This window comes from Asparagus officinalis, chromosome 8 (assembly GCF_001876935.1).
Source record: "Asparagus officinalis chromosome 8, Aspof.V1, whole genome shotgun sequence".
NCBI lineage: Eukaryota > Viridiplantae > Streptophyta > Magnoliopsida > Asparagales > Asparagaceae > Asparagus > Asparagus officinalis.
The window spans coordinates 113,983,725-114,000,349 of NC_033801.1; the positions used below are offsets into that span (position 1 = coordinate 113,983,725).

A 16,625-nucleotide genomic window follows, 5' to 3' on the forward strand; every position below is an offset into this window, starting at 1 on the left:
CCATAATTTTACTCTTTTAATGTTTAACTGAAGTAACTGAAGAACCCATATGGGACCTACCATCATTTCATTGATTAGAGCCTGTTTGGTTCAATAGAGGGTAGGAATAGGATTAGAAATCCTATTTTATTTATGGATTCCAACCTAATCCATAAAAAATTTATAGACAAGTTTTAGTTTTATGGAATCCTATTTTTTTGTATTCTATATTTGTTTCACCCAAAGGATTAGGAATAGGGTTAGGAATCAGAATAAAAAAGAGGAGAGGTGTCAGAAATTCCACCCAATTCCTAGCAAATAGACTGGATTTGGATTTCTTGAAATATACACTGTTTGAGCCACTTTATAGATTAGCAATTCTATAAATTTTTTTTGAACCAAACTCAGGATTAGGATTCATTTGGAATCCATTAATTACGAAAACGCCATTGTCAGGTCCAAATACTATTCCTATTCCATAAAATTGGTGAAACAAACAGGCCCTAAGGGGCACACGCCCAAGTCCGAAAGATATGAAGGACTAGGATCTAAATATCCAAAGGTCGCTGGTGTAAAGCGAGAAAGGGTTGAGCAGCCGAACCCTAGCCCTTCTCTCTCTCTCTCTCTCACCAAAACCCCCACAACCTTCCAGATCCTTCTTCTCCTTCCGAACCCTCCAGAGCCTCTCTCTCCTTCCGTTACCTCTCTTTATAATCTCTCTCCTCCAAATCCCAATCTCACCAAAAGTTCTCGCCTTTTTTTACCCCAAATCTCAAAAACCCTAACCCTAATGGCGAAATACGGCGAGGGCGACAAGCGCTGGATCGTCGAGGCGACGGCGCCAACGTCCACAACTGGCACTGGGCCGAGCGCGATTGCCTCGAGTGGTCGCGATCTCTCCTCTCCTCTCTCCTCTCAAATCTCTCAATTCTCGACGCTGAATCCGGCGGCGGGCTCAAGATCGCGACCAAAACCCTAGAGAAGCTCGATGGGGAGGCGTATGTTAATGTGAGAAAGGGGAAGGTTATTCCTGGGTATGAGCTCTCGCTGTCGCTGTCGTTTGAGGCAGAGGTTGTGCCGGAGGGGGTGAAGATTGCTGGATCTGTTGAGATCCCTTACATTGCTGATGAGAATGCTGATGAGGATCCCGAGGTTCGGGTTTTGATTCGAGATGATGAGGGGCCAATTGGTACGTAATTTTATCAAATACTGAGATGTTCATATTTTGAAATTTGGCTACAGTTGAATGAATATTTTTGTATTCGTTAAAATCTTTGAATCCGAGTTCGGATACTTAATTTATATCGAATTTTGGATTCAGCAGGAATGTTTTCAAAAGTGTGCTTTATAAATACTGTTTAACTTAAATTAGAATATATTTTATTTCGTTAAAGGACTGCTATCTAAAAAAATTGATTTAAAAAAATAGCATTGGAATTCATAGTTGAAAATTATTATTGTATAAATTGTTTAAGTAATTGGTTAACAAACTAATTTTAGACTCTTTTTAAGTCTTTCCAAATCAGTAGATAATTTCAGTACAAAATATAAGTGGGTTAAAAGCATAAATCATGTGTGTAATAAAACAAGTCTTAAGCTATTAATCTTTAAACAAATACTTGATAAGCAAACAAGCTAATAATCTTTAAACAAATATTTGATAAGCAAACAAGCTGAAAATGTATATATTGTCTAGTTCTATTCCTATAAACCGAATACAGAACTTTTTTGTTTACTGTTAAATGAACTATTAAACCAAACATAATATAACAGTTAGATGAACATTTTTCAAACCATTTGTTAATCATTTGGTTTGTTTCCAACCGTAGGTAGGAGGGTTAAAGACGCCTTCATTGCCAAGGGCAATCCGGTGATTTTGGAGAAGGTTAGGACTTATGTTCAGGCAATGGCAAAGGGTGGTCCTGCGAAGGATGAACTTGAAGTGAAGAAGCCGAAGGCGGAGCTCCTGCAGCGAAATCAGTGGAGAAGAAGAAGAAAGAGAAGGAGAAGGAAGGGTTTAAGACGATAACAGTGACAGAGAAGTTCAGTTGCAGAGCAAAGGATATGTATGAGATTTTAATGGATGAGAATAGATGGAAGGGTTTCACGCAGAGCAATGCGAGGATTAGCAAGGAGGTTGGAGGGCAGTTTACTCTTTTTGATGGGTCGGTGACAGGGATGAATGAGGAGTTGCAGGAGGGGAAGCTTATTGTGCAGAAATGGAGGTTTGCGAGCTGGGCTGATGGAATTCATTCAACTGTAAGTAATTGACTAAGCTACAAAAATGTTTATAATCCTAGACTGGAAGTAGAATGTTGACTTGTTGGGTTAGTTTTGACAACAATGCTATAATGTTGCAGGTAAGAATTGTATTTGATGAACCAGAGGCTGGAGTTACAGTCATAAAACTAACTCAGACGAACGTGCCCGAGGAAGATCGGTAATTTTCTATTTTGATCATAACTCAGAAATGATATGCAATTGTTTGATATGGTTTTTTTAGATTTCAGTACCTGAGATCTTTTACTATTTCAATATATTAGTCCCTCAAATCTCTGATATTGCTATTATGGATCTCAAGACCATAGGTTTGATCAAAATTTCTCTAGGTCTACCCCAAACGTCTCTACAGAAATGGGAAGTGTGGGTTGGATTTTTTTGGTTTAAATACAGTTTAGGATGTTCAGTAATAGAGTGTAGTTGGTTAGAAAAATATATTTAAATTGCAGTTAGAATTAATATTGTATTTAACTTTTTAAGTATAGGTTTAGATAATTAAATTGAGTTAGAGAGAGATAATTCAAATTGCTAATAAAGTTGTTAAGCTTTATGGCATCTCACATTTGAGATAGTAGGTAGCTAGAAGAATTAATTTAGTGTCATTTATAGGATCTGAATGACTAAATTGCAATCTCAAATATTGAGAGAGATTGATTAATACGGTAAATAAACTTTGAGGCTGAGTAGCTAAATACATTAAAGATTTATGGGATCCATGCCCAAAATTTTTTTTGCATTCGTTTTATTTTATTATTAATATTTTGGTATTTTGTTTGTTTTGTTTTGTTTTGTTTGATTTTAATTGTTTGTTGGCATTATTTGTGTAGGTATGGGAACTCAACAGTTGTCGAGAACACAGAGAGGGGTTGGAGAGATCTGATCTTTCAAAGGATACGAGGAGTCTTTGGGTTTGGAATCTAAGCATTTGGCCGTGAAGTTTGAGCTTTTGGTACCTCCCTTTATCTTGTGATTTTTGATGCACAACTGAATTGTAGTGCAATTACTGTTATCTTATTACCTTATGGAAAGCACGAATGTCAAGTATGGTCTCCATGTACTCTTAGTTTGAGATGGAAACTAAATCCCTCATACAGTGGATTCCAGTCTTTTCTTTTGAAATCTATCATGGTTATGTTTTCTTAATTTAGGCGGGGTTTCTTATCATAAAGATTTACCTAAGATTGTGCATGCTACTCAAGTCTTGTTATATCATGGTGATTTTTTAACTGATTATGTGCTTTTAGGTCGATATATAAGTGTGAAAACATTACTAGAATGTGGCAATGCCTTACATAGATATAACTATTGATGCTACTACGAGCTATTACGTACTTGTGTGCATTTCTTTCATAACACAAAGCTCAGAATTTTGACCCTAGTTAGCAGGACCTATGTGGAGTTTGTTTGTTAATATGTAAGCTGATATATTGTTTGTCAAGATTTGATATATTGTTTATCAAGATTTGGGAGCTTTGCGGTGAAGATGAGGTAAGAGTGCTTGGTGTACAGTGTACAGGAGTTCATAGTCAGAACAGTCATAATAATTTAGTGTACGCTATTAAGGATGTATAGACGGTAAATAGATACAAAAAGAAATAAAGCGCGTTACTGATAACGTTTTTTTATTTTATTGCTTTTTCTTCTTCAAGCTTTCCTATTTCTTTCCTTCTTTCTCCCTTCAATTTTCGTGACTGTCTGAGAGTGGGGCACTCTTGTCTTCTGAGCATGCTTTAATGTTTTATATAGTTTGGGGGTCTCTTTGGCTATTATTCTCTTTGGTTTTCATTGTATGTTAAAACATCTGATTGTGCTAATGATTCTAACAGCAACAATCACAAGTACTATGCATTTTTTATTATCACAGTTCATAGATTTTATTTGATCGGCTAAGCTTTCAATTAATTGTGTATTCTAATTTCATTTGATACTTGTTTGAACCTTTTGATTTTGTGTTTGGTAGAATAGTGGATTTAACCCCAACTAGTGATAATAATTTCTTAATACAAGCGTGAAACCTGGGTGGTTTGAATATCATAAACTCTTTTTTTTTTTGAAGAGGATAATGGTTGTTTAGACATTTTCTCCCGACATTACAGCTGTTAGTAATAGTCTCCTGAAGTTTATGATGGTGTGTTATTTTAATGTTTACGATGGTGTTTTTGGCAGTTCTGAAAGTTCATAATGCTAATAAAGTTTCAGTTTTGAAAGCTTGTAACTGATTTGCAAAATCTGTGCGTGTTTGCTTCTTGTTTGAAAGTTCGTTCATGCTCGTACAGTTTTCCTTTTCTTGTGAATAGAACGTGGGGATACTATGAGATTATTTTGTATGAGTTTCCATTGATACATATAAATCTTTCACGTGAACTGATATTATCAGTGAAATTCTCTTTGAGCAATGCTAGCGCACTCGCGGTTGAGCGATTGTTGCTTTACTTGCGGAGGCGTGTCCTTAAAAGTAGCCTCAATTCTGTAAGCTGCATTCTCAAAACTTGTACTCAACCCTCTACCCTGACTTGACACTAGCCAATCACAAGTGTTTTTATTTTATTTTATGACTTCTCTCGAATGGACTTTTTTGCGTCAAGATCCATCAGTAGCCTGGGTGTGTGGTATTGAGGATATTTTGGTATGCCAATCAAGTGAATAATACTGATATGGATAATAATTAGGCGCCAGTAGATTGTGAATATGACATATTTACTTTTGAAGCGTTAGCTTCCCTTGCAATCAAGATGTGTGAGGACCAATAGGTGCGCAAGATTTTGTAGAACGGTAAGTAATCGTAATAATTTAAGATGGCAAGGTGTTTCTTTGGTCGGTTTCTCTCTTTTCTTTTTAAGTTATTACCTTATTTACCTATGCAATATATATATAGAGATTAATGAGTGTCCTTGTCATAGAAGGGGATTTCTTCCTTGACGTCTCTAAAATTACATGATTGAGCAACATTATGGATGATCCGTTCCGTTGAACTTGATCTACATATTCTAAAATCCCAACACACCAAGTTTGGGGTGAACCCGTCGTCGTTTGACCATTCATCCACTCGTATCAATTTTAACGGTTTTGAATGAATAGAACTTTTCACATGGCTCGATGGAGGGTCACTATTGACATTATTAATAATAGTTAAATCAACAATAATAGTGTCACTAAGAGAGTTAAATAGACATTAATTAATGCGTACTAATCAATAATACTGACTTCAATCGTGCTGCACTTAAGGTATAAAATGGGAGAAGGCTAATTTTATTTTTCACTCTTCCCACATTGAAAAAAGGATGGCATTCTCGGGTCCGTTGACCTTTGCCCTTGTTACGCTTTCATATTTGTCAGTATTTTCTCATGGGCCTGTAAAGGCTAGAACAATTGTAAGAGCTGACGTGGTGGCTGTGGGACCCACTGGGAACTACGGTAACGGTGCTTTACTGCTGGAAGGAAAATCTATATGGTCGGGTATTGAAGGCGCAGTTAATGACGTCGGGGTTGCGGACGGTGCTAAATTCGTTGGGGATGGAATCGCGTAGGGCGCTGAATTCGTTGGAAATACCGTGAAGGAGCAGGTGGAGTCGCACATTAACATGTTCAAGTAAATTACATTTCAACTCCAACGTGAGCTCACCAAATCCCACGTAAATTGATAATTTTCTTAAACTGATAGTTGAAATGTCTGATGACCAATCAGCAATAAAGTGTCGATTAAAAAGCGTTTCTAATTAATTAAGGCTCCGTTTGAATACCATGGTGTTTTTATTGTTTCCATGGTGTTTTTGCCCAAAATAAAACTCCATGCGTTTGGAAACCATGGTGTTTTTTTAAGCTAAATCATCCTTAAACAAAAAACACAACACTTATTTCAAAACACATTTTAGATGTTTTAAGTTTGGTGTTTTGGTTTTTGAGTTTGAGAAGATGTTAACATAATATCTAACATAATATAATATGTTAGATATTATACTATACTATATTATAGTTAATTTAATATATTAGTAATATTTATTAAATATTATAAAATATAATAAATAAAATATCTTATATAATAATATAATAACATATTAAATACTAATATTTAATATGTTAATGATGTATTATATAATAAATAAATAATAATAAAATATAAATAACCTAAAAAAAAATAATAAAAAAGTTATTGATAATAAAAAATAATAAATAATAATATAATAATAATATAATAATATACTATACAATAGTATAATTACTATAATATTATTAACTTTTTAATAAATAAATTATAATAAATTAATAATTATAAAATATTATATAGTAGTAACATATTTAATAATAACATAACAATATAATAATATTATTATAATAACATATTGTGTAGTTAATTATATATTAATATATAAAATATTAAATATTATGTAATAAATAATATAATTTATTATAAAGTAAAATAATTTGTAATAATAAAATAATTTATTGCTAACAAATGTTAATGTAAAAATAATATATTCATAATATAATAATATTTATTAATATCATAAATACTAATATATTATTAAAGTACTATTAATAAACTTTAACATATTAAAAACTATAATATATTATATTACATTAAATAATTATAATATATTAAATTATTAATAACATACTAGTAATAACATAATATTAACTTTATTAATAATATTATATTATATGAATAATATTATATTATATTAATAATAGTATAATATTATATTAATAATAAAATAACATTGTTTTAAAAATATTAATATAATATACAATAATAACAAATTGATATACCAAAATAATTAAATATATAATTATTTAAAAATAATATGTAATAATTATAATATAATATAACTCATTAAAATATAATATAATATTATAATACATTATACAATATTATATTACATTACATTTAATACTTATAATACTATAATAATATAAACAGAATATTATAACATTTTATTTATAATATATTTTATTGTAATTAATATATAATATATTAATAATATGTTTAATATTAATGTTATAATGGGTTAAACTAGTGTTGACTAAAAATACTTAACATGGTGTTTTGAAAACATTTTAAGGAAAAAACACAACACCATAATGTTTTTTTATAAAAACACAACAAGAAAAACACCATGATATCCAAACTTAAACTTCTGATGGATAGTTTTTTTTCCTTTTCGCAAACAACAAATCTTCTCTAAAAGGAGTACAACGTCTCGTACCTATATGTGCATAAAAAACCTACACAGTTTTTCGTAGCAATTTCTCCTCTTCATTGAGGATCTCTATAGTTCTAGGATCTCCTTTTTTTTGGAGTACAAGGATGGGATACCATAGAAGTATCCCAGCTAAATATCATTAGAGGTTGTTACATAAAAAGTACATATTCCCAACCTAGAATATGCACTACAGTTCAAAACATACTACATATCAAAGATACCAACATCACGTATTCTATGTATAGTCTAGAGTAACACACTACTCTTACTAGACTAACAAAGAGTTATATGATCTACTATTGTTTTTGTCACCAAAAAAACGAATACCACATAAACTTTTACAATTAGTCTTAATTCCAATCGGATAACCATCCTCGCTGAGATTCTATCTTCATCTCCAGCAGCACCAAACCCAGCATCTTGGATCCTTCCGGCTTCCAGCGATCTTCCTCCTCCTCCTTTCTTGTAGTCTTGTGGCTCGGGCAGATACCTTTTTCGAACCTAGCCAAAAGGTTGAAAAGGTCATAATTTTGTGCAAAAACATAAGAGATCTCCTCCTCTTGTTAGAAAACAATTTATCAATGTGTTCTTGCCAAATACACCAGATGAAAGAGCAGATAATAACATCTCTTTTTAATCTAGAATCCTCATTAATATCAATATTCCAGTTTAGCCACATCTCTTTTAAAAAATCCATTCTGAAATCATCTTCAGTACCTAGTTTGTATTGAATCGATCTCCATATTGAGTAAACAAACTCACATTTAAGGAATAGATGTGTATGACTTTCATCCACCTTAGAACATAAACAACAGATTTTTTCTAAATGGATTCCTTTTTCCTCCAAAATATCTTTTGTATTCAAACCTTGTCTAAGGGCCAGCCAAACTAAAAATTTAACTTTCAAGGGAATAGGAAGCCCCCATATATTTGCACATTCATACCTCAGTCCTCCATCAATAAGAAATTGATAGAAGGATTTAACTGAAAATGTATTCTTTGCCTCCCACAACCATTTTCTCTTATCTTCACCATGTATTAAACGGACTAAATTAAGAAGGTTCAACATGTTAAAAAAACTGAGAAACCAGAATACCAGTAAGTTGCCTCCTAAACTGTAAATCCCATCTCCACATATTGTCCTCTCTTTTTCTCAAACTACTAACAGAGGCATAAGGGGATGTAGTGAGATTAAACAAAGATAGAAATAAAGAGGCAAGAGTAAATGAACCTAACCATTTATCAAGCTAGAAAAGTGTGAGATTTCCATCCCCCACCTCCACTTGAGTATTGCACAAAAAACTGTCAATATTAACACAAAAACCCCTCCAAAACCATGATAAATGCAAATTCTCAGAATGTAAATATTTTGTCCATGATCTTCTTTCAAAGTATTTGTAGGAACTGATTTGTTTCCAAAGCCCAGTGTTGCCATCAAACCATTTCTAAAGTCATTTTTCTAAAAGAGCTTTATTCATAATTTAGTTTTTTTATCCCTAATCCACCATAATGTTTTGGTCTACAAATCTCATCCCATTTAACCAAATTTGTATAACCTTTATGTTCCAAAATCTAATCCACAAAAATCTTTTTCTCATTTTGTCACTTTTTTCAATGACTCATGCTGAAAATAAGAAGAAAGATAACCAGAAAATTGGCATAGAGGAGAGGACTGAGTTAACCAAAACTAACCTACCTCCTCTTGATAATGATCTACCTTTCCATAATGCTAATCTCTTCTCTAATTTCTCAAACAAGGGAAACCAATCATTTTTTTTCAATCTTCCAGGCCTTAAAGGCACTCCAAGATAGGTAATAGGAAAATTACCACTCTTACAATTCATCATAATAGCCAGATTTTATTGTAAAGTTTCATTATCCTCAAGAGTAATGAGTACACTCTTATTAAAACTTATTTTTAAACCAGAGGCCTGCTCAAAGCAATACGGAATCATCTTTAACACAGTCAATTTCTCCCTATTATTTTTGCAAAAAATTAAGGTATCATCAACATATTGCAAACAAAAAACTTTATGCATCATATTATCAGGGCCTAATCCTTCAATTAGCTGAGATTCAACGACTAGACTCAACATTCTAGTAAAAGAATCAACTGCCAATACAAATAGGAGAGGTGATAAAGGATCTCCTTGACGAACTCTTCTTTTAGATATAATCCAACTTTCAGGTTTACCATTTATGTTGATGGCAGATAAACCACCTTTTAAACATAAATTCACCCAATTTATCCATTTATCACCAAACTTTTTAGCTTTCAGAACTTCTAAAATAAAAATTCAGTCTAACATATCATAACTCATAAGCTTTTACAAGGTCTAGTTTTAATAAAATTCCTCCTTTTTATTATTCTGGAAACAATCATTTATAATTTCTTGAGCTGCAGCCACTCCATCAAGCAAAAATCTATTTTTAATAAAACCAGATTTTAAAGGATCTATAAGTAAATCCAGTTTAGAGTTCAATTTGTTAGTCAGAACTTTAGTAATCACTTTATAAATCACATTCAGTAAACTAATGAGTCTGTAATCATTAACTGAATTAGCTTCACTCTTTTTCGGAATGAGAACAATATAAGCATAGTTAAGTCTATTAATTTCTAATCTGCCCTCATAAAATTCTTCAAACAACTTCATAACATCCCCTTTAACATTGTCCCAAAACACTTGAAAAAAGAGAGCAGGAAAGTCATCGGGACTAGGAAATTTATCTCCATTCATAAAAATAACTTTATGAACTTCCTCCATAGAAAAAGGTTGTTCAATATCATCAGGACCCAATCTACCAAAGGGAATAAACCCTCCCAATCTAATTGACATCTGTGAGGAACAGTTTGACCAAAAATTTGATTGTAATGATTAGAAAAACCTAGGCTAATCATCCTCAGAACTAATCACCACATCATTAAATGTAATTGAAGATATCAAATTAAATCTCTTCCTACCATTGGCAATTTTATGAAAATATGTCGTATTATGATCACCCTCTTTGAGCCAATGAGCTTTTGCCCTTTGTTCCCACATTTGTTCTTCTTGAAATAAAATTTCATTCAACTGGATAACAATATCATTTTTGTTAATCATCTCGTCATCTGTCAAATCTCTAGTCTCTTCTAGAACTTCCTAATCTAAGAGATTATCAAGTAAATCTTTATTTTTTGTTTGACACTATGAAAATTAGAATGAATCCACTGTTTTATGCATTTCCTCATAAATTTTAGTTTGCCAACAATATTTTTAGCAGCAGAATCACTCGAAGGAGCACAACTCCACCATAATGAAACACCTTTTGTAAAATCTTCAGATTGCAACCAAAAATTTTCAAATCTGAAAATTCTAACATATTGTTGGTTATCCCCACAGTCAAAACTAATAGGAGCATGGTCTGATAATTGGCTACAAAGCCTTGTTGTCTTGAAAAGGGATAAATGTCTTCCCACTCAAAGTTGAAAAAAACTCTGTCTAATCTAGCCATAGAAGGAGATCTTCTTTTACTAGACCAAGTATATTTTCCTCCATGGAGGGGGCTATCAATTAATTCCAAATCATTAATCATTTCATTAAAGAACTTCATTTCTCTCCTATGATTACTTTTTCCTTTTCTTTCATCTGAGTTAACTGCAAGATTAAAATCTCCTACTACAACCCAAGGACCTGAAGTGTTTTTTTTAATATCCTTGAGTTCCTGCCAAAACAGAATCCTCTCTCTGTTACAAAGAGGACCGTATAGTGAAGAAACAGTCCATACAAAATCATCTTTTTATTTTGCAATACTACTGACAGAACATACTTCTCAGACATATCCTGTAACTTCTTCCATTTATTGCACTTCCAACCAATCATAATCCCACCAGAAGCACCAGTACAGGGTACAAAAACCCAATCAAAAAAATTATCATCCAGACTTTTTAGAATACATCTTCGCGAGCGCTTCCATAAACCACACCATCGTCTTCTCCTTCAATATATTGTGGGTGACTGTTTGGCGAGTGACAATCGAATCTGCCCTAGAACCTTCCGATCCAATATTTCTCAGTCCTCGTCTGATTCCTCCTTCTTCTTTCCCTTAGCCTTGCCCATCATCAAACAGTAAAGGTCCTTCTGATACAGATAGTCCTCCATCTGTGACTTTCAGTAGGCAAAGTCTGACCCGTCAAACTTCTTAATTTTTAATTTGCTTTCCTTTGTCATGGCTCTTGTACAAATCTTCTGAATGAAGCTTTGATACCAGTTGTTGGGGATTCGAAACAATCAATCGAACCCGTGCCCTTCCGAGTCTTGTGCTAAGAGTTACAAGTAGGAAAATCACCGCAAATAAAAGAAAAACTTCAGAAAAGATAAACAAGAAGGAACACACCAGATTTAACGAGGTTCGGTAACGTGTCTATGTCCTCGGGAGTCACACCACACAATTCTTTAATTAATTGAAGAAGGCAATGCTCACAAATAGGTTTTTATCTCTCTGAAATATCTCTCTCAAATAGTCGTCAAAACCCTCTTTTTTCTTGTTCTACAAACCCTAAAAACATATCAATGTATATATAGTATCTTGGCCCAAAACAGTTTCCCAAACGAATCAGGAAACTGAAAAAACTAATTCCGGTCGACCGGACCATGGGTGTCGGTCGAGCGGTCGGTCGATCGGCCAGAACACAGTTTCTTACAAGGTATTCATGCATGTTTTCGATCGACTGGCACATCACCTTCGGTTGACTGATTGGTCACCCTCGGTCGACCGACAACACAGCTTCGATCGACCGGTCAGAGTGTGTTTTTGAGCTAGTTTTCTGCAGTATCTTCAGTCGATCGGATCTCCTCCGTCGGTCGACCGACCCAAGATTTTTCAGACTCATTTTTTTTCAGGTTTCATTCTTCACACGACCAAAACCAACAGTCTTATCTTAAGAGGAGAATAATTCAGCTCTAATAATAGTAGTAATAGTAATAGTAATAATATATGAAGTAAATTTGGACTCTGTTCATGATAACATGCCAACATATTTTTTAATAAGGAGAACTTTTTAAAAGAGACCTTTTTTCAATTTTATTAGGCAAAATTGACCCCCTCAGAAAAATATTAGCAAAACCAACTGAAAAGGGTAGGTTTTGCAACTAACTCTTTTTAGCGAGCTGCACAGCGGACTAGCTAGTCTGTGCAGTCGCCTACCCCGTGACCCACCGTCTATTCTTCTTCGCTCCTCGTGACAAAACCCCCGCACTCCTCGTGACCACCCTCCCCGCAAAAAAAAACTAAACGTCACTGCCTCGCCTACTCACCACGAGACCCCCGTCGGAGCCCGGCCCATTTGCCCAGCTCGCCGCCGACACCGTCGACCCCGCGATGCTCTCGTGACGAGCCCTCCCCCCAAAAAAACCTTTCCCTACCTTCGCCTACCCCGCTGCCCCCCTAGTCGTCGACCTGTCGCCGCGACCCCGTCGGACCCCCACCAACCCCATATCCTTAGGTGTGATTTTTTTTTTAATTTTGCTGTTAATTTTACTAGAATTCATCAAATTTTGAGAGGGATATTCATCAAATTTTGCTAGAATTGGGTGAATAATGTGATTTTGGAGTTAGGGTTTAGTAATTATTTACATATGAGAGGGTTTAGCAATTATTTTTGAGAGGGATATTCATCAAATTTTGCTAGAATTGGGTGAATAATGTTTTGGCTGTTAATTTTGCTAGAATTGGGTAGGATTAGTTTTTATTTTGTGCAATAGGATGAATAATGTGATTTGGGAGTTAGGGTTTAGCAATTATTTACATTTTATTTTGTGCAATAGGATGAATAATGTGATTTGGGAGTTAGGGTTTAGCAATTATTTACATATGATGAGTAATAATTAGGGTTTAGCCATTATTTGGGATTGATTAAGGTATTAAATTTGATGAATAATATTTTTAGTTATAATAGATTATTTGCATATGATGAACTGTTGATTTTCAGTTTCGATGACGAACTCCATACCCATTATTTGTTTCTTCAATGAGAGCCTCGGCGTCGGAGTGAATAATTTACCTATGTATGATGGAGGTTCTAGGAAAATGTTCATGCTATCTAAGTCATGTAATTTTGATGGAATGACTAAGGAAATACACAGAGTTACTAAAATTAAGAAAGAAGAATATGCAATTAGGGTGTTCTTCAACTGTTCGATAAATAAGAGTAGAACTATTGCCGTGGAGATTACCGACGATGAGGAATTGAATGACATGAAATAATTAGTCGAGAAGCTAGCGTCAATTGAGTTGTTTATTGAGAAGTATCTGATTCAGGAATTTGCCCAAGTTTCACGACCTCAAGGAGAGTTTTCTTGGATGCTTGACTTAGACAACGAGTCGAGTCGTTTTATGACATCTCCAAGTCAAGAGTCGGGGTTTCAATGACAACATTTAAGTGGGTATTCTATCGGTGGAACGTAAGCTAATATATTTAACGACGCTTCAGGTCATGCTACGGGTTACCCATCAGTCGGAGCAATTATAGAAGATGAAGCAGATGATGATTCAGATCATATTGAAGAAGATGGCGTGCAAATTGATAGCATGCATGTGGCAACTAGAATCGATGATGACGCCCGTTGGATGGAGCAATTTAATGTTAATAATGATTATGTGGAAGCTGAAGATCTGTTGCCCGACGAGTTTCATAATAAGGATTGGATAAATACTTCTCAAGCTGGATTTGTTGATATTGGTCCAAATTTTCAACGACCTGAGGACTTCACTTTTAAAAAGGGGGATCTATTTGAGAGCAAGAAGGCACTGATCTTTGCAATCCGAGAATGATCCATCAAGAATCGGGTCAAATTCAAGCCGGTAAAAATTAATGCAACAAACTACAATGTGAAATGTTTCTTTAACGAGAAGATTGAAGTAGAGAATGCAAATGAGCAAGATGAGAGAAATAGAAAATGTCCTTGGTTGCTAAATGCCGTCGTGAGAAAATCATCAAATGGGCAATTTGTAATATCTAGATATTGCGGACTTCATATATGTTGCAACCCGTCGGTGGATTTCAATGATTATTCTGCATCTTCTTCTTATATATGTAAGCTAATTATGCCTGAAGTTAGAGCTGAACTTGATCTGAATGCAGGTCATATATTTCATAGGGTATATGACATGCGGTGGATTAAGATATCTAAATATAAGGCATATGATGCAAGGAGGAAAGCGTTGTCTAAAATTTTCGGAGATTGGGAAAAATCATATGAATTACTTCCATAGTATCTTGAAGCTATCAAGCGAAATAATCCGGGTACTGAATACGGAATGTTATCCGAAGAGATTGCACCGGGTATGGAGAGGTTCACTTGAGTGTTTTGGGCATTTGGTCCTGCTATTAAGGGCTTCACTTTTTATCGTTCGCTATTGAGCATTGATGGTACACATTTATATGGAAAGTACAAAGGCGTGCTTCTTGTAGCGACTGGTGTAGATGCAAATGGTGGGTTATTTCCTCTAGCATTTGCAGTCGTGGAGGTGGAGGATACGTCTAGTTGGAAGTGGTTTTTTGAACTTATATACAAGTGGATTCCAAGTGTCCGTGCGCCAAGAATAATTACTTTTATCTCGAATAGGATGAAAGGAATTATAAGGGCGTTACATGAGGGTTTTAGCGTACCACAACACCATCGATATTGTTTAAGGCATTTAAGAGATAATTTCAAGAAAAAACACGGTGAGATTAATTTGCAAAATCTTTTGTGGCAAGCTGGGTGTGCAATCGACACATTAGTGTATGAACATTGCAGGGAGAAAATCAAGTCTTTGTCATTAGATGCACATAATTGGATTGAAAATAACTTGAAGCCCCAATTCGAGCATCGGTGGGCATTATGTAAGGATGAGGGTGTGCGGTTTTGCATGATGACGACTAATTGCTCCGAGAGCTTTAACAACGTTCTTAAAGGAGCACGAGCTATGCCAATACAATCTTTGGTTGCGAGAACGTTCTATAGACTAAACGCATACTTCAACAAAAGGCGTGATGATGGCATAGACTGGACAACATGTTACACACCAAAAAATGAGGCCATTTTGCATAGAAAAATTGAGGCAGCAATATCATGTCAAATTACTGTATTCAATGACAACGAATGGCAGGTACAGGATTGTGACGGTATCTTGATTGCACTTGCACATGTAACATATCACAACTCTAAAAAATATCATGTGCACATATGCTTGTGGCTTCTTCTAATCAGTCGGGAGGTGCTAGAATTCCCTATAATCGGTATTGCTCGCCTTGGTATTCAACAGCTCACTATCAAAAGACATATAGTGAGAATTTTTATCCACTTGATGATAGTTGATATTGGCCTGAATATAGTGGACCACGTATAATTCCACCTCAGTACCGGAGACAAGCAAGTCGACCACGATCTGTACGAATTAGGGGAACCATGGATCAAGGGCGAGAAGGAGTTGTCAAGCAAAAAAAATGTAGTCTTTACAAATAAACGGGACATACTCGACCTCGTTGTCCATCTAGACACAATAGATAGCAACTAATTAGTAATTTATATACTTTTTTTTAATTTTTATATACTTTACTAAATAAACTTAATTATTATTTGATTGATTATTGACATGTGTATAATTGTATATGCAGGTTTCTACACCATGGATCCTGGGCCGGTTAGTGATGAGGTCTTATATGACTAGGCTCAGCATCGTTCACATATTATATCCTGTACAGAGGTAATTCGGTTACTTTATAATTGCAATATTTGCATTTACATAATATTGCATTCTTATACTATCATTTGCTTTACAGAGAGGAGGGATTATCGTTATGGTTGATCATAGCCTCAGCCATAGCCGTTGGCGGTTAGAGGATGAGCGTATCATATCAGTTGTAGGACGGGCCGGCTTCTTGACTTGTTCAAAACTTCGTTGGATAAAGTTTGATTAGCCTATACTCACCGCGTTGATGGATAGATGGAGACCTGAGACCAATACTTTCCACTTCCGAATGGGCGAGGCTACCATTACTCTACAAGATGTAGTCGTGATACTCGGTCTCCGTATAGATGGTCCGTGTATTACCGGCACTAATAGTGATGTATGGCTGACAAGGTGTGAGCAGTTGTTAGGTGTAGCTCCAGAGTCAATGCCTCGAGGAAATATTAAATTGAA

The 16,625-nt window shown here is 34.7% G+C and overlaps 1 protein-coding gene across 1 annotated transcript; it reads left to right on the top strand.

Annotated features, from left to right (window-relative positions):
- Nucleotides 548–3,485, top strand: LOC109820493 (activator of 90 kDa heat shock protein ATPase homolog). Its single transcript, XM_020386644.1, is given in 6 exon segments — nucleotides 548–809; nucleotides 812–1,168; nucleotides 1,809–1,928; nucleotides 1,931–2,238; nucleotides 2,340–2,419; nucleotides 3,087–3,485. Coding segments are annotated over 6 exon segments (999 nt in total). The 5' UTR covers nucleotides 548–769; the 3' UTR covers nucleotides 3,181–3,485.